Here is an 18,656-nt window from a genome sequence, read left to right on the forward strand (position 1 = left end):
TGGGTTAATTTACCGCAAATTTTTATGCAAAGTGGGTATAACTTCATTGGTGACCCCAAAACTTGGTATAAATGCAAATCCCCAATTTATTGTTAAGACTATTGGGCTTAACATAAATATCCCATTTAATTTAAAGCTAAATGATGAATGTAAGGCCCACTATTGGGCTGAAGTGTCATAATAGCACGGGCTAGTCAGTTTTCGGACTGGTAATTCAAAAATAGCCAGCGTTTGCAAAGTCATTAAAAAATAGCCACTATTTTGCTGCAACACGAAAAGTTCCAGCATAATGTACTGGAGATTGGTGTACCTGGGTATGAACTTCTAGTATATTATGTTGAAACTCCAACACACGTAAAGTTTCAGCATAATATACTGGAGATTGGAGCAACTGTGTATGAACTTCCAATATATTATGCTGGACCAATATATTATACTGGAACTTCAATATATTATGTTGGAATATTTTTCGAATTTTGAAAAGTATTTTCGTTCAGATTTATCTTTACATGAAAAATGGCTAAATTTTAATCAATTTTGAAACTGTGACTATTTTTCAATTGCCATTTATAAATCTGACTATTTTTAAATTTCACTCGGCTGAAGTTGCTTTATGGACTCAAAATTCAATATGCAAAGGCGGACAATAGAGGGCCCCCTATTTGCAAGTCCAGCCTCCTTTTCTCATTTATATTACAGCCTTGGCCCTTTATCATGATTTGCAGCCGTAGCCATTATTTATTTTAGCAGCCATAACCCGTAATACATGGCCGCAATTATTCTTAATAAGACAGTCATTTTTGAGTTTTTAGCCATGACCACTTATTAATCAAACTAAATTTACAGAAATAACCACAAGACTACTCTTACAAATATAGCCACTCAGAATAAATCTCAAGGAGCATACTCATGCTAATCAAACACCAAGCATTCAATACAATCAAAAGTATGAAACAAATGCGCTGAATCGCTATTACCATTGATTTTGTATAAATGTACAAATTTGGCCAATCAAGTGATCAGATCTGCAAATTTTACCTCTTCAGCCGCTCAACACAAGATATAATAACATTTGGTAGGAAGTTCACATGCAGCAATACTCGTAGCGTTTTTGGCCAAACTTCTAAAATTCATAAATACTTTTTAAAAATGTGTTTTTGGTGAGAATCAGTTTGTGTTTGATTAACTAATTTAAAAAACACTTTTGAGCAGCAATTAGTATGCTGTTTCACAAAAAAGTGCTTTTTTTTTTTTGGAAAGTGTTGGGATGAACCTGATGGAGGTTACCTACGTATCACACATCCGGTGAAAATCAAACCCGCGTAGTTCAAAAGTTTGGCCAAACACTAATTACTGCTCAAAAGTACTTTTTAAATTAATTAGTCAAATACAAACTGCTTCTCGCCAAAAATACTTTTTTAAAAAGTATTTCTTAAAATAAGCTGATTTAAAAAACTTGGCCAAACATCAAAAGCCAAACAGAAAAAAGCTTGGCCGAACAACCTATCACACTTTAGTTAAGTAATAGATTCAACATCCATTCATTTCAGATATAGCATTCATGTATTTGTCTGCTCGATCCCCGGGTTAATCTTTCACATCAGTGATCATATCTGCACCTATTAAGCATTAATTAAGAAATAAAGGGAACTTTGTTGCCATCTTCTTCAATTGCTATACTATCACATACCAACTTCTAAATTAGATCAGTGATGGCAGCTAAGCCCCAATTGCAAAGTGGTGAAGGCTCTTCCATTTAGAAATCTTCTACTGCTAAAATTCCTCAACCAAAGTTCTTCAAGATTATACTTTCCCAACATGAATGCAGCAGTCTAGTAATTACTTTCTTCCTTCTCTTTTTTTTCCTTCTTTTAATTTGCTGCTACTTTGAATCTATGTCCTCTGTGTGTGTGTGTGGTGGGGTTGTTGAACCAAAGATTTTGGTGCAAATGCATCAGCTATAATTTTCTTTTTGTATCATTTAATTCTTCTTATTTTACCTGTAATCACATGATTTGACGTCATGCAAAGCAAATTAAGACTGATATTTAGTTTCTTTGTAGGTTAACAGAATCTACATGAGTTCTTAAGAAGAGAGTCAGATTATTCTTTCCATGTTAACTGGTTAATTCAAGTATCCCAAATTCACAATATAAAGGCAAAGCAGGAAAAAAAGAGATATCATTTGCCTTTTGATTGGGAATGGAATTTTAAGAGAGAAAAAATAGAGAACTTTTGGCACTTATGGTCCTAAACATATTTTTGTTGCTATAAAAGCATGACATTAATTAAATTGTTTTCATATATAGAATGTGTATCCTTTTCAGAACATACTAAAAATAATTAGTGTCACATAAATTTAAAATGAAATAAAGTATTAATTTTTATTTCTCCAATTTGAATATAGGTTTCCGACGACTCTGAATTACAACTATTTGTTTTGAATAAAGAGAAATATAATTTAACTTCCCATGGCTAGTAGTTGCAGATCCATTAAAAATACTTGCGGGTCAGTGCTGACAAAAGATACAAAATGAGAAATAAGTTATATAAAATTTGGGAAAAGAGTAGAGTGAAGAAACTAAAAGACGTTGTTATAAATTTAGGCCTATGGTTTTGTACGAGTTATAGGAAATCATGGTCAATTTTAGGTGTAGACTTCTATGAACGAGTCAGGTTAAGGGGTTAAGGCTTCACTATTAGTATGAATGAGCAACTTTATGAAAATATATTGTTAATCTTATTGAAATACATTATTTTATTTTCTACATCTGTTGCTTAGATCTTCTGATACAGAAGAATGAATTCATATCGTCTCCTAATCTATAGTAAAATTGAGATATCGCAATTCACAGGTTAATTACATTCAAAAATATCTGCTATCTTTTCTAGTTGGCCTAATTAGATTACTGTGGGTATTTTTGTTTTAGTAGTTAATTCTGAAAGAACAGAGAATACACTATGCAAGTATATTGCAGGATTTTCTCAGGAAAACAACGGTAGATTTTACTGTGATTCGAGATGTATGAAACTGAGTCCAGATCTTCTTTGTATGCAGAGGATTCCGGAAGACTTTGCGAGAAGATATTGCAAGAACATGCTAAACCCTGTGTATCTTGAGGTTCCCACTGGAGAAGTATGGGAGGTTGAAGTGGTTCTTTCTCAAGGCCAAATTTGTCTAGGCATTGGATGGCAAGATTTCAGCGACTTCTATTCAATAAGCTGCGGCCACTTTTTGATGTTTGGATACAATGCTCGTTCCCATTTTAATGTCACTATATTTGATTTGAGTGCATCAGAAATTGAATATCCATACAGTTCTGCCCATGGTATACACACTCCCATTTCTTATTCCCATGAAACACATCATGCACCAGAAAGAGACCAGTCCGAGTCAGATGATTCTGTAGAGATCCTCGAGGGTATTCCCAGAAGCCAGAAACCGAACGCGATAATTCCTGATATGGTTGAAAATTCTGTTGAGAACCTAGACCATTGTCCATTAGTACAGTCCAGCAAAAGACAAAGACAAGAAGGAGATGCAGAGGATGATGTTTCTGTTGACATGCATATAAAAAAAATGAAGGTTGAGAAGTTGCGAGAGGATGTAGCTTCACCTTCTTTCATAAGAAAAGGCCAAAGTGAGTATTTTATTCGCTCTTATTGGCTATGAACTGAATTGGAAATCGATATTTAGTAGTATAAGTTTAAGGTTGTAAAATTTATTTGGTAATTGCAAGTAAATCTTTATGATAAGATCAATTAGTAACTCAGAGAAGTGGTAACTAACCTACTAGCATAGGTTAAACTACATTGATCTATTTACTATTAACACAATTATCTTAATTTTCTTTTTGAAGAAAGAAATAAAGGCTGCAGGACGCACAAGCAACAATCCGAGAGTGTTTATGGTCAACACAAGTCAGTAATGGACAAAGAGAGGGCTGTAGCATATCAAAGAGCAAAAGCTTTTAAGTCCAAAAATCCATTTATTATATCTTTTATGCAACCATCTTATGTCTTCTCTCCATTCAGTCTGGTAAGCTACAAGCTATAAACTTTGTGGACTTTGCGGTGCTCTAATCTTTCTTTATTCCATTTTGCACTATGTCAAAATCAATTTACTTAGTCATCTCCTCTGGCAGTCCGTAGCGCTGAAATTTGCCAGGAAGTATTTCCTTGAGAACTATGGCAATTTAGTGCTCCGTGTTCCGGGCAAAGGCAGGGGATCTTGGTCTGTCAAATGCACTACCAGAGGCACAAATGCTACAGTTTATTCTGGTTGGAAGGCATTTGTGCTGGACAATAAGTTAAAATGTGGTGACGCTTGTGTATTTGAAGTGATTAAGGGCACTCGGCTTTTTATAGATGTCACAATATTTCGTGCAGCTTGGAGCACACTAATGCACAAGATAGTTGGAGAAGTGCCAGGGGGTTCTGATAGTAAAAGCAATGTTATCAAAACTGATAATTGTGTTCCATGTTCACAACTCAAAGTAGTTCACACCAAGAAATTAAAGCAGCGGACAGGTGGTTCATATGGTTTCTACTCAAAAATTAAAGATGATAAAGTTGAATTCCCTCTATAAGATAGTCTGGAGTATACATACAGCTTTTCTTGTACGAGTAATATTATTGATTGTTATATTGCCATGAATTTTTTCAGAAGAACATGGTGAAGGCACTGAGATTGAGCATTCTGTTGAGATTTTGGGCAATTATCCGTTAGTACATGGAAGCAAAAGAAATAGACCAGAAGGGGAGGCAGAGGGTGATGTTTCAATTGACCTTCACACCAAAAGTATCAATGTGGAAAACACACAAAAGCATGTCACTTCACCTTCTATCACAAGAAAAACCAAAAGTAAGAAAGTGTTTATTCTGTCTTACTAACATAATTGATCATCTGCTTACATGACAATTTAGTAGTAACACATTGATTTCAAATTTCTGTTTGAAGGAAGCGGAGAAAGTTGCAGGATGCACAAGCAACAATCCAAGCTGGTTTATGCTATGAACAAGACAGTATTGGACAAAGAGATGTCTATAGCATATCAAAGAGCAAAAGCTTTTAAATCTGAGAATCCATTTGTTATATATTTTATGCAACCATCATACGTCTCGAAACCATACAGTCTGGTAAGCTAAGCTATAAATTTTATAGACTTCCCCAATAATCTTAATTCAATCCATTATACTCAATTTACTGTGTCCATCTTGGCAGCAAATATCACTCTTATTTGCTGTGAAATATTTCCGAGAGAAATGTGGCAATTTAGTGCTTCGTGTTCCTGGAAGAGGATCTTGGCCTGTCAAATACGCTCTGGGAAAATCAAAATCAAAAATTTGTTTCTCTTGGAAGGCATTCGTACTGGATAATAAGTTAAATTTTGGAGACGTTTGTGTATTTGAATTGATTAAGGGCGGCACTAAGCCCATTCTAGATGTCACTATATTTCGTGCCGCTAAGAGCAAACCAATGCATAAAATAGATGCAAAATTGGCAAGGGTTTCTGATCATAAAAACAAGACTATCAAAACTGAGAAATCAGTTCCGTGTTCTCAACACAAAATATTTCACAGCAAGAAACTGAATCTTGAAAAGAAGCAGAAAGGAGATTCAGATGGATTCACTTCAAAAATTAAAGGTGATTGAATGGGGCTAGCTATAAAGTATTCTGATGTATACAGAAAATATACCTTTAGTTTTTAGAGTCCACTAAAGGTACTTTCTTTATCGTTCAATGTGGTCCTGTTGGCTTGATTTTCTGCAGAAGAATTCAGTGAAGACACTGGGAAGCATGTGCAACAATCTAAGTCTTCTTGTAAGGGCAGTGCGGTGGCCAAAGAGATGGTCTTAGCATATCAAAGAGCAAAAGCTTTTACATCTGAAAATCCGTTCTTCATATGTCTGATGCAACCATCATATGTGTCTTCTGCCAGCGGCCCGGTGCAATTGGTAAGATAGCTATTCTTGAATGTCTTGTGAAGTTGAATTTTTAGTGACCTAAAGTTAATCCCTGATTAATGATGAATCTTTTTTTCTCTGTATAATAATGCATCCTTCAAATTGACAGTCCATAACACTGGAGAGAGCTAGGAAATTTTTTTCCACTAGACATAGTGATGTGGTACTTCGAGTTTCAAGCAAGAAATCCTGGGCTGTAAAATGCATTCTTGGAACAGTTAATGCTAAGTTGTCCTCCGGTTGGAAGGAGTTTGTGCTTGACAATAACCTAAAAGTAGGTGATGTTTGTGTCTTCGAAAGGGTTATAAGTACATCCGAACTTTTGTTCAATGTCATTATATTTACTTCTGCTGAAGGTAGGTAAGATGGTTCACTTCTTTAGTACTTTAAACTCCTATTTATACTGTTTAACTAATCTGTTTTAGTTACTTCTGTTATCTCTGATTTTGTAAACTTAAACTTGTTGTAAAGAGTTGAGCTTGCTCGACTCCATGTTGTATATAAATGCAGCTTTATCTGGTCGTATATGAATTTTATTCCCGATCAAACAAACATAGATAGTGTTATGCTAGTGATGGACACAATCATATAGCAACACTTCCACTGTTATACGTACACATCTGATCAACAAGAGCCTTCCTTAACGAGGTTTTAAGCCATTGTTCTTCAAAAGGAAGTTAATGTTTTACAAAGGTATCGGCTTATCAATAGCTAGAGAATTTTTTTGGAGATTAAAAAAGAATTCGAAAAAGAAAAACTCAACTTTTTTTAAACAAACACCACGCTGAAATCTCCAGTTTGGCCAACTTGGAATACACTTTCCCGAGGAATGCTTAATCAAGATTGTATGATATGCCATCTTCTCAAAAATCAAAACTAAAATATATTTCTAGCAATAGTAAGGATCGGTAGTGTTAACAAGGGGGCAATGTGGCAATACATAAACGATAAAAACAACCGAGAAAATGGTTAATAAACAAAATAAAGTAATTTACTCTTTATATGATCCTGTCGATTAAGATAAAATCTCCAGTAGTACTACAACCATCATCTCACACCCTCTTGGTAGACTGTGTTTCGATCATAATCGACAACTTTAACATTCGGTTAAATCTGTGTATTTTAAATTTGCAAACAGTATAGACGTGTATCAAATATTTCAAATGAATTTAGAGTGACGATTCAGAAAAACAAATGGCACCAATTTATAATAAATGAAACATTTAAGGTGAAAGTAATGGAAGAAAAAAAGTACAGTTAAGTTAATCATTTTCGTGGAAAGGAAACTAAGAAGGATAATTGCAAAAAGAGGATAGCGTCTTTGGTCGACACTTTAGAGGCGAAAATATTGTCGTTCTAAAATTACCAATTTTATGGGATGTCCCCGAAGTGACTTTTTACAATTACCAATTAATTTAACAACTGAATATTGGAATAGGAGGTGGTGAATGTTGATTCGATGTATGAGTTTTGAATTCTAAAAGTTTTCTTCAACCTTCCTCGTCCCGACCAACCCCCACCACCCCACAACTATCCCGCCCATCACCTAAAGGATTGCTATTTAGAAATTGGCCAATTTTAATTTTTCAGAACAAAAATATTCTGAGTTGTCCTAAAGTTAAAGTACTGGCTAATTTCAAAATAGTATCTCTGAAAACGACTCTATGTGCACTTGCCCCACAAAATGAGTATTTTCTTTTCATAATGTAGAAGAAGTATTTTCTTTCATTTCAATAAAATTATTATTTTTCATGTTGTAATTGTTTTGTTTCAACAAGAAAAAGAGTATTTTTCTAGATATGGAGCTCAAATTTCAACGTTGTTCTTGTATAAAAAAAAGTAAGGCAACACATTAATTCCTCATAGATTTTTTTATAAAAAATTCTTGAATAAAATAGCATCCTGAAAGCGTTGGATATTTGAAGAGGGATACTTGAGCCGTAATACTCGTGTTTATAGTAATTTTTCATTATTTAATCATGTAATTAGTGGAGATTAGGAGTGAAAGTGAGGGGTTAAGGGTTGGGAATTGGAGAGTTTAATTTGAGGATTTGAGGGGTTAAATGGAGTCGAATTTTGGCAAATTTTGTATGTATGGACTCGTGAGCGAAAGACTTTCTAGTTTTGTGACTTTGGGATTCCAAGACGTGGGCTCGGAAACCGGGTTTGAGTAGATTTCGGGATTTATGTCCAATTTGATATTTTTTCTTGTGGAGTTCATCCCATTAGCGCATATTGATGGTATTGTTCTGGTTGTGAATAGATTCAGAGCGATTAGAGGCCGAGTCGATAGGCAAGAGCATCGCGGAGTAGAGATTTGGTCGGCTTGAGGTAAGTAACGATTGTAAATCTAGTCCTAAGGGTATGAAACCCCGGATTTTGTATCGTTTTATTATTTTGAGGTGACGCACATGCTAGGTGACGGGCGTTGGAAGTGCACCGTTGGGGATTGTGACTTGGTCTGTCCCCTAGCAACTGTGAAGTTGCATATTTGGTTGAAACTATATGATCCTTATGTGTTTTAGAAAGAGTTTCTATAAGTTGGGCTGGATGCTATGTTTAGCCCTTGTGCCGAAGCTGTTTGGACACTTAAGGGTCTTTTTCTTACTACCCTCTCACTATTTTTGATTGAAAATCTATACTCAGTCATATTATACTTATTGATTTTATAACTCAGTCTTTATTACTCTGTTTTGATGCATATAAACGTTGTTTTGGGCTGAGTACCCTGTTTTACTAAGAACCCGAGTGGCTTGAGAGGTTTATGACTGAGGGAGGTTGAGGGCCTGAATTGTGAGGATATTTATGGGATCGAGCTGCACGTCGTAGCATGTTTTACTGATTCATGATTGAGTGAGGCAGAGGGCCTGATTGATTTATGCCATGAGGTGGCTTGTTATAGCGCTTGGGCTGAAGAACCCCTCCGAAGTCTGCACACCCCCAGTGACCGCATGTACCTACTAAGCGCGAGTGCTGAGTGACTGAGAGGCATGAGTGATGGTGAGGTATGACTGAGGGGTTGTATACGAACGACTGTGAGGTTTTCGTGATGGGCTGTTTATTATTTCTTATTTTTTGCTCACTGTTGCATTGAACTTTATGCTTTATTGCTCATCACTACTTCTCATCCTTTATTTACTTTGGTTACTTACTGAGTTGGCGTACTCACGTTACTCCCTGCACCTTGTGTGAAGATCCAGGCATGTTAGGACCCGGTAGCAGCTGTTGACTATTCCAGCTGTAGATCTTCTCGGAGTTAGCAAGGTAGATGCTGGCGATCGCAGCCCTACTCTTCTCCCTCCGATCTTCCTATAGTAGTTTTTAGTTCATTTTCAGACTATGTTAGTCTAAGTAATTTTGGATGGATAGTAGTAGATGCTCATGACTAGTGATACTCCGATGTCGGGCTTTTCTTTCCGCACTTTCGTTATTCAGAATTTCTTTATGGAGTTTTATTATTAAGCAACTTGAAGTTATCTTTAAATTGAAAAATCGTATTGGTTTTGGTAAAGAGTCGGCTTGCCTAGTACCATGATAGGCGTCATCACGACATGGTAGTTTGGGTCGTGGTAGTTAGTATTAGAGCCTAGGTTACATAGGTCTCATGAGTCATGAGCAAGTTTAGTAGAGTCTTGAGGATCGGTACGGAGACGTCTGTAATTATCTTCGAGAGGATGCAGAAACTTTAGGAAAACTTCACATTCTTGAATTCTTGTCGTTGATTTTGGTAACTAAACTTCTATTATTCTATTATCTCACAGATGGTGAGGACACGGGCTATCAGTCAGGACGGATGGCCACTAGTGCCAACAATTGGGGCTGCGAGAGGTCGAGGCCGCGGTTGAGGCCGCAGTAGGGGTGTAGTCCGCACAGCAGCTAGGGCAGCAACTACAGATCCACCAGCTTCCCTAGTTCATGATCAGGTTCCAGTTGTGGATGCTCCAGCGGGACCAGCTCAGGCACCGGCTGTGTCTATTGTTTTCCCAGGTCTTTAGGAGACCTTAGCTCAGATTTTGGCCGTGTGCACTAGTCTTGCTCAGGCGGACATTTTTTCTACTACAGCAGCTACTTTCCAGGCCGGGGGAGGCACTCAGACTCTCGTCGCCCATACACCTAAGCAGTTTGTGTAGGGACTACAAACATCGGAGGCACCACCAACCTAGCCGGTTGCACCTGCTCAGGATTATGTGGTTCCAATCATGCCTGATGACGAGCAGTGGAGATTGGAGAGGACTATACTTTAGCCTCCGAATTTTTGTGGTACAGAGGGCGAGGATACCTAGGGTTTCTTGGACAAGTGTTAGAGGATCCTCTGTACAGCGGGTATTCTGGAGACCAGTGGGGTCTTGTTCACTACCTTTTAGTTCTCTAGAGCTGCCTTTACTTTGTGGGAGGTTTATGAGAGGCATAGGACTGTTGGTGCAGCGCCCCTTACCTGACAACAGTTTTCCATTCTCTTTCTGGAGAAGTATGTGCCGCAGTCCCATAGAGAGGAGCTGCGTAGACAGTTCGAGCAGTTGTGTTAAGATGATATGACTGTGATGCAGTATGAGATGAGGTACTCTAAGTTAGCTTGTCATGCTATCTGGTTCGTTCCCATAAATAGGGAGAGGATCAGGAGGTTCGTTGATGTCCTCTCATATCAGCTACAGATCTTATGACTAAGGACAAGGTGTCTGGTGCTTATTTTGAGGATGTTGTTGACATTGCTTGGGACATAGAGTCGATTCGCCGTCAGGAGCGAGTAGAGAGAGAGGCCAAGAGGCCTCGTGGATCTGGTAGTTTTGGTGGTGCTCCTCATGGGGGTTAGTTCCAGCACGTCAGAGGCTGCTCATTCATACATGTTTAGTCAGGTCGCCCAGTTCACCGTGGGATATCATTGGGCCATGGTTCTCACAGTTCTCATTAGGGCCATTCATTACTTAGTGCCCTCCCAGCCCAGAGTTCGTCCCGTGCTCTATCAGTTCATGGCTTCTTCTTGCTAGGTTCTTCTACTAGTTATTCCGGTACTTGGGGTTCCCTTCAGTCCCCGTCATCAGCACCAGGGGGTTGTTTTTAGTGTCGTGAGCTGGGGCATATGTGGAGGCAGTGTCCTCATCGTCATGAGGGTTCACCTCAGTAGAGGAGTCAACCATCGACTTTAACACTAGTTACTTCGTCATCCACCTAGTCAGCTAAGGGTCACCCTAGAGGGGGAGGTCGATCAGGTGGTGGTCAGGCCCGTTTCTATGCACTCCCAGCCAGACAAGATACTATTGCTTCAGATATTATGATCACATGTATTGTCTCAATTTGCCACAGGGATGCTTTTGTATTATTTGATCCTGCTTCCACTTTTTCATGTGTCGTCATATTTTTGCTAATTATTTGGATACGTCCCGCGAGTCTATTGTTTCATTTGTTCATGTATCTACTCCTGTGGGCGATACGATTGCTGTGTACCGCGTATATCAGTCTTGTGTGGTCACTATTGGGGGCTTGGAGACCCGAGTAGACATTCTGCTGCTTAGTATGGTTGATTTTGATGGGATATTGGGCATGGATTGGTTAATCCCATGTCATGTTATTCTAGGCTGTCACGCTAAGACGGTGACGTTGGCTATGCCAAGATACCACAGATTGAGTTGCGAGATTCGTCGGATTATATTCCCGGTAGAGTGATTTCATTTTTGAAAGCCCATCAGATGATTGGGAAGGGTTGTCTTTCTTGTTTGGCTTTTGTAAGGGATGTCAGATCAGAGACTCCTACTATTGATTCAGTCCTGGTGGTGAGAGATTTTTCGGATGTGTTTCCTACTAACCTGCCGGGTATGCCACTAGACAAGGATATTGACTTCGGTATTGATTTGGTGCCGGACACTCAGCCCATTTCTATTCCAGCATATCGTATGGCACCGGTAGAGTTAAAGGAGTTGGAGGAGCAGCTTTAGGAACTCCTTGATAAGGGGTTTATTTGGCCTAGTGTGTCATCTTGGGGTGCACCTGTTCTATTTGTGAATATGAAGTATGGCACAATGAGAATGTGCATTGATTACAGGCAGTTGAACAAAGTCACAATCAAGAACAAGTATCCTTTGCCTCAGTATTGTTGATTTATTTGACCAGCTTCAGGGAGCGAGAGTGTTCTCCAAGATTGATCTCAGGTTAGGGTATCACCAGCTGAAGACCAAGGACTCGGACATTCTTAAGACAGATTTCAGGACCCGATATGGTCATTATGAGTTCCTTGTGATATCTTTTGGGCTGACCAATGCCCCAACAACGTTCATGCATTTGACGAACATCGTGTTTCGGCCTTATCTCGACTCATTTGTTATTGTATTCATTGATGATATCTTGGCGTACTCTCATAGCTAGGAGGAGCACGCTGAGCATTTGAGAGTTGTATTGCAGCGGTTGAGGGAGGAGAAACTTTACGCAAAGTTCTCCAAGTGCGAGTTTTGGCTCAGTTCAGTGGAGTTCTTGGGGCACATGGTGTCCAGTGAGGGTATTTAGGTTGATCTGAAGAAGATAGAGGCGGTCCAGAGTTGGACCAGACCATCCTCAGCCACAGAGATTCATAGTTTTCTTTGTTTGGCGGGTTATTACCGTCGATTTATTTAGGGATTTTTATCTACTTCATCTCCCTTGACCAAATTGACCCAAAAGGGTGCTCCTTTTAGGTGGTCGGATGAGTGTGAGGCGAGCTTTCAGAAGCTCAAGATTGCCTTGACCACAGTTCTAGTGTTAGTTTTGCCATCATCTTCAGGTTCTTATATGGTATATTATGATGCTTCTTGGGGTTAGTATTGGGTGTGTGTTGATGCAAGATGGTAGAGTGATTGCTTATGTTTCTCATCAGTTGAAGCCCCATGAGAAGAACTACCCTATTCATGATTTGGAGTTGGCTGCCATTTTTCACGCATCGATGATTTGAAGGCACTATCTCTATAGTGTGTCTTGTGAGGTGTTTACTAATCATCATAGCCTCCAACACTTGTTCAAGCAGAATGATCTCAATTTGAGGCAGCAGAGATGGTTGGAGCTGCTAAAGGATTATGATATTACTATTTTGTACCATCCGGGAAAGGCCAATGTGGTGGCCGATGCCTTGAGTAGGAAGGCGGTCAGTATGTGACGTCTTGCATTTATTCCTATTGGGGAAGACCTCTTGCATTTGATGTTCAGGCTTTGGCCAATTGGTTTGTGAGATTGGATATTTCGGAGCCCAGTCGAGTCCTATCTTGTGTGGTTTCTCGGTCTTCCTTGTTTGATCGTATCAAAGAGCGCAAGTTTGATGATACTAATTTGCTTGTTCTCAAGGACAAGGTTCTGCATGATGATGCCAGAGATGTGACTATTGCTGATGATTGGGTACTGATGATGTAAGGCCGGATATGTGTGCCCAATGTATATGGGCCTCGAGAGTTAATTCTAGAGGAGGCCCATAGTTCACGGTATTCCATCCATCCGGGTGCCGCGAAGATGTACCAATATTTGAGACAATACTACTAGTGAAGGAGAATGAAGAAAGATATAGAGGGGTTTGTAGATTGGCGTCTCAATTATCAACAGGTAAAATATGAGCATCAAAGACGGGGTGTCTTGCTTTAGCAGATAGAGATTCTAGAGTGGAAGTGGGAGTGGATCACCATGGATATTTGGACTCCCACGGGCTTTGAGGAAGTTCGATGCTATTTTGGTTATTATTGATCAGTTGACCAATTCCGTGCACTTTATTTCTGTGTGTACTACCTAATCTTCAAAGCAGTTAGTTGATATTTAGAACCAAGAGATTGTTTGCCTGCATGGTGTCCCGGTTTTCATCATTTCTGATAGAGGCACTCAGTTTACATCGCAATTTTGGAGGGTTGTGCAGCGAGAGTTGGCTACTCAGGTTGCGTTGAGCATAACCTTTCACCCTCAAACAGATGGACAGTCCGAGCGTACTATTCAGATATTGGAGGACATGTTGTGCGCTTGTGTCATTGATTTTGGGGGTTCATGCGACTAGTTTCTGCCACTCGCGGAGTTTGCATATAACAACAGTTATCAGTCGAGTATTCAGATGGCTCCATATGAGACTTTATATGGGAGGCGGTGTAGATCTTCTGTAGGTTTGTTTGAGCCGGACGAGGCTAGGATTTTGGGTACAGACTTGGTACAGGATGCTTTGGACAAGGTAAAAGTGATTCAGGAACGGCTTCGTACAACACAATCAAGACAAAAGAGTTATGTTGACATAAAGGTTTGTGATGTGTCCTATATGGTTGGGAAGAAGGTTCTACTAAAGGTTTCATCCATGAAGGGTGTTATGAGATTTGGGAAAAAGGGCAAATTGAGCCCTCGATTCATTTGGCCTTTTGAGGTGCTTCGGAGGATTGGGAGGTGGCTTATGAGCTTGCTTTGACACCTAGCTTGTCGGGTGTGCATCCGGTATTTCATGTTTCTATGCTCCATAAGTATATTGACAATCCATCTCATGTCGTGGATTTCAACATGGATTAGTTAAATGGTGACTTGACTTATGATGTGGAGCTAATGGCTATTTTGGAGCGGTAGGCCCGAAAGTTAAGATCAAAGGATATAGCTTCTGTGAAAGTGCAGTGGAGAGGTTGGCCCAAGGAGGAGGCTACTTGGGAGACTGAGTAGGAGATGCAGCATAGATATCCACACCTATTTGAGGCTTCAGGTATGTTTCTAGACTCATTCGAGGACGAACGTTTATTTGGGAGGATGTAACGACCCTACCGGTCGTTTCATTAGTTATAGCCCCGTTTCTAACATGTCAGCTTCCTTTGGTGTTCCTCAGCTGTATTTGTATCGTATCGTATTGGTTGGTTTGGGTCCGGAGTGGTTTCAGTGTAGAATGATACAGTCTTCTATTTAGAAGTTTAAGTTGGAAAAGTCAACCGAGAGTTGACTTATGAGTACACGATATCCAAATTTGATTTTTATGGTTTGGTTAGCTCTGTTAGGTGATTTTTTACTTGGGAGCGCATCCGAAATGTGATTTGGAGGTCCATGGTAGAATTAGGCATGAATTAGCGAAAGTTTTAATTTTGGCAATTTCGGTCGGCAATGGAAATTTTGATATTGGGGTCGATATGGAATTTTGGAAGTTGGAGTAGGTTCGTAGTATCATTTGTGATGTGTGTGCAAAATTTCAGGTCATTTGGAGGTTATTTGGTAGGTTTTGGCATCGTTTGTGGAATTTGGAAGTTTAGGAGTTTTTAGGCTTGAATCCGAGGGTAATTTGGTATTTGGATGTTGTTTTGAGTGATTAGAAGGTTTGACTTAGTTTGAATGATGTTATGGGATGTGTTGGCATGTTTGGTTGTGGTCCCGAAGTGCTTGGGATGATTTCAGATGGTTAACGGGAGTTGGGAAGTGGAGCAATGCAGCTGAAGCTACTGCTTCTGATGTTTCCGCACTTGCGGAGTGGGAACTGCAGGTGCGAGGGTCGTAGGTGCGGAAGGTGAATTGCAGATGCGATATTTGGAAAGCTGAGGATAGAGCGCAGGTGCGTAGGCTTGGCCGCACCTGCAAGCCCGCAGGTGCGAGAGCTGAGGCGCAGGTGCGAAAGCTGGTGAGTTAAAGGGAGTTTACAGGTGCAATGCCTTGACCATAGGTGAGTTCTCGTAGGTGCAAAAAATAGGCCGCATGTGTGAAAAGCCTGGGCAGAAGGTATATATTGCATACGTCGAGAATTGTGGTGCATGCTTCACCATTTTTATTCGCTTTTGGAGATTTTGGGAGTGATTTGAAGAGGGATTCAAGGGTTTTTTTTTATTGAGGTAAGTTACTTGAGCCCTAATACCCGTGTTTATGGTAATTTCCCATTATTTAATCATGTAATAGTGGAGATTAGGGGTGAAAATGAGGGGTTAGGGCTTGAGAATTGGAGAGTTTGATTTGAGGGGTCAAATCGAGTCGAATTTTGGCAAATGTTTTATGTATGGGCTGTTCGTGAGTCAAAGGGCTTTCTAGTTTTGTGACTTTTGTCAGATTCCAAGACATGGGCTCTGGGCCGGGTTTGAGTGGATTTCGGGATTTGTGTCTAATTTGATATTTTTTCTTGTGGAATTCCTCCCATAAATGCATACTGATGGTATTGTTCTGGTTGTGAATTAATTTGGAGTGATTGGAGGCCCTATGTTGTCGCCCCCCTTTTTCTCGTGAAATCGAGATTGTGACATTTGGGAGGACAACTCGTTCCCTTTTGGGTATTGGGTTTTTGAATTGAAAAGTCGCCACCTAATGATTAAGTGCATTAGGACACTAAGAAGGGTTTGAGTTTGAAGAACCAGAGTTTGGGTAAGGGCTAGAAATTATCTCGAGGGGAAGATGTTAGGCACCCCTCAAGATCTACTAGTGTGGTTCCTGGCCATGTTACAATTGTGACTTCACATAATCAAATAAGCAATTAAGGGCCTCAAATAGAAGGGGATTTTCACATATTATTGCAAGCAAGTTGAAAGTTTGAAGAGAATAAAGAAAGTAGAAATTTTAAGGAAATAGTTCGGACAGAAAAACAAGTTAAAAAAGAAAGAGGGTCCTAGGTTTACAAACAATATGGATCACATCAATGCAATACCCGGCAATCATTCCTCAAAAGAGGGGTTACACGTGGTATTAGTGCACTAGTCATCTTATCCATATCTACCCTTCCCACCCCGTAAAGGTATTAAGCGCGGAATAGTATCGTTGCTTATTGCACACTATAACCTATCCCGATCCTATCAGCCTCGGAGGCATTGAGACTACTAATCCTAAAGGGGAGGGAGTTGGGGATTTTCCAGAGTTTTCAAAAGGATAAATATCTAGGCGACAAGTAATAACAAATAGCAGTTAAAGGGGAACAAATAGTTGTTGAGGCTCAAGTAGGCCTCCTCATTCAAAGCAGCAAATTATTTAGCATGACTTACAAGTACTGGTTATGGTCTGAATTAAATTAAAGCGCAGGATAGGCTGATTCATCACATTTTTGTCAGATGAGGAGTCCAAATTAGCCTTGTCTAGATGTAGTTATCAAAGACCGACACAGTCAATCAATTATCTACTGGCTTGCCTAAGTGAAACTTATAGGCATGATATCTAACAATGCTTACTCTGATTTTAAAGAAGACTTACTGATTATAGAAAACACAAGTTCTGCAGATTTTAGACAACATTACAGCTCATTTTAAACTCGTAGATGGAATAAGTGAATCGGATTCAAAGGGTTACTCCTATAGGAATGATTTCTAGGCGTTGTTGTTATTATTAAGCCTAAGATTGTTTTCCTAACGGCGGGTATATGTAGAAGTGCAGAAAAACTTATAGGCATGTTTTCTATATGCATAACTTATAGGCATAATCTCTAAGATTCAGAACTTATAAGCATTTTTTCTAAAATACAGAAATGCAGGACTTATCGGCATGTTTTCTATATGCAGAACCTATAGGCATAATCTCTAATATGCAAAACTTAAAAGCATGTTTTCTAAAATGCAGAAATGCAGGACTTATAGGCATGTTTTCTATATGCATGATGAATCAATCTTATAGGCGAAATTTTTAAATGCAGCTATATAAATGAAAAGTGTTGTGATTGCAGAAATAGAACCTAAAGCATGATATTTACCCCACATGCATAACATGAGAAATCCTCCCCCATTTTGTTACTATACACCCCATAGTTATTACAAACCCGAGTGAATCAGAAAGATAAGTAAAATTACATCAGAAGTTCCAGCTACATCTAAACAACCTAATTCAGACTCGAAGTCCAACAATATGAGATAAACAAACTTCCAGGATCAGATTTCCAAAAGACTTTCTTATATTTGGAGCGTGTCAAAGTTCCCAAGAGTCTCAAAGGGGCTTTGGGCAATGCTTACACCCCAAAACATTGCAGAATTAAGAACATAGTGCAGTGTAAAAACGCCAGCCCTCAGATGTCCAAGTTCAGAGGGAACGCATGGTCCCAAAGCATGGCTCATAAGAGGGGGGAAGAATTTAAGAGTCTAAGAATAAGTGTAAGTGCACATGGGGGAAAGGAATCAGGGAGAGCTATGGTAGGCTGGTGGTCATGCCCAGCAATTGGAATGCTGGCACACCCTCTAACTAACTTGCTAGCCAAACATTGAGATTAGGATCCATTGTGGATCAGGTTATGGCCTAGGCAGTAATTAGGATACTATCAGGCCAAGAACTTAACTCAGGCATATAGAAGGGAATAGGGGTAGGGATTCATAACATAAACAAAAGAAAGGAAGAAAAATATTTCGCACAAATTACTGAACATGAGCAGTAAAGTAAACAAAAGTCTGAAACTGTAGAGTGAACACATAGGGGTGAGGCAGAAAATTAAATAAAAGACATACCAGTTTCAAAGGAAAATAAGTAAGAAAACAATAGCCTTGAGAGAGCCAAGTTGCAAACAAAGTAGTTCCAAATGATCTCAAGCAAAGCTAAGTATTTGAATTCAAACAGTATTGCAAGACAATAAGTAATCAGAAATGTGTTTGTTCGTGTGTATTTCAGTGTCTTTTTTTTGTGTAAACAGGAAAACTAGGTCTTTATATAATTTTGAAAACAAGTAATACATAGGCAAATGATGCACAAACATGGAAATAACAATCAATTAGTATCAATAAGACAACTGGAATCCTTTAATTAAGTAGTCTAGTTCAAATGGTTAGTCACGACAGAATAAGGAAAGAAA

At 39.2% G+C, this 18,656-nt stretch overlaps 1 protein-coding gene across 1 annotated transcript; it reads left to right on the forward strand.

The window, feature by feature from the left end:
- The first annotated feature begins 1,500 nt into the window (after positions 1-1,500).
- Positions 1,501-6,493, forward strand: LOC107777741 (B3 domain-containing protein LOC_Os12g40080). Its single transcript, XM_016597871.2, has 9 exons — positions 1,501-1,835; positions 3,059-3,641; positions 3,861-4,039; positions 4,146-4,530; positions 4,667-4,864; positions 4,961-5,139; positions 5,225-5,648; positions 5,775-5,959; positions 6,078-6,493. The coding sequence occupies exons 2-9, from the start codon at positions 3,098-3,100 to the stop codon at positions 6,330-6,332; spliced, it is 2,349 nt and encodes a 782-aa protein (XP_016453357.2). The 5' UTR covers positions 1,501-1,835; positions 3,059-3,097; the 3' UTR covers positions 6,333-6,493.
- The last annotated feature ends 12,163 nt before the right edge of the window (positions 6,494-18,656 follow it).

This window comes from Nicotiana tabacum, chromosome 3 (assembly GCF_000715075.1).
Source record: "Nicotiana tabacum cultivar K326 chromosome 3, ASM71507v2, whole genome shotgun sequence".
Lineage (NCBI taxonomy): Eukaryota > Viridiplantae > Streptophyta > Magnoliopsida > Solanales > Solanaceae > Nicotiana > Nicotiana tabacum.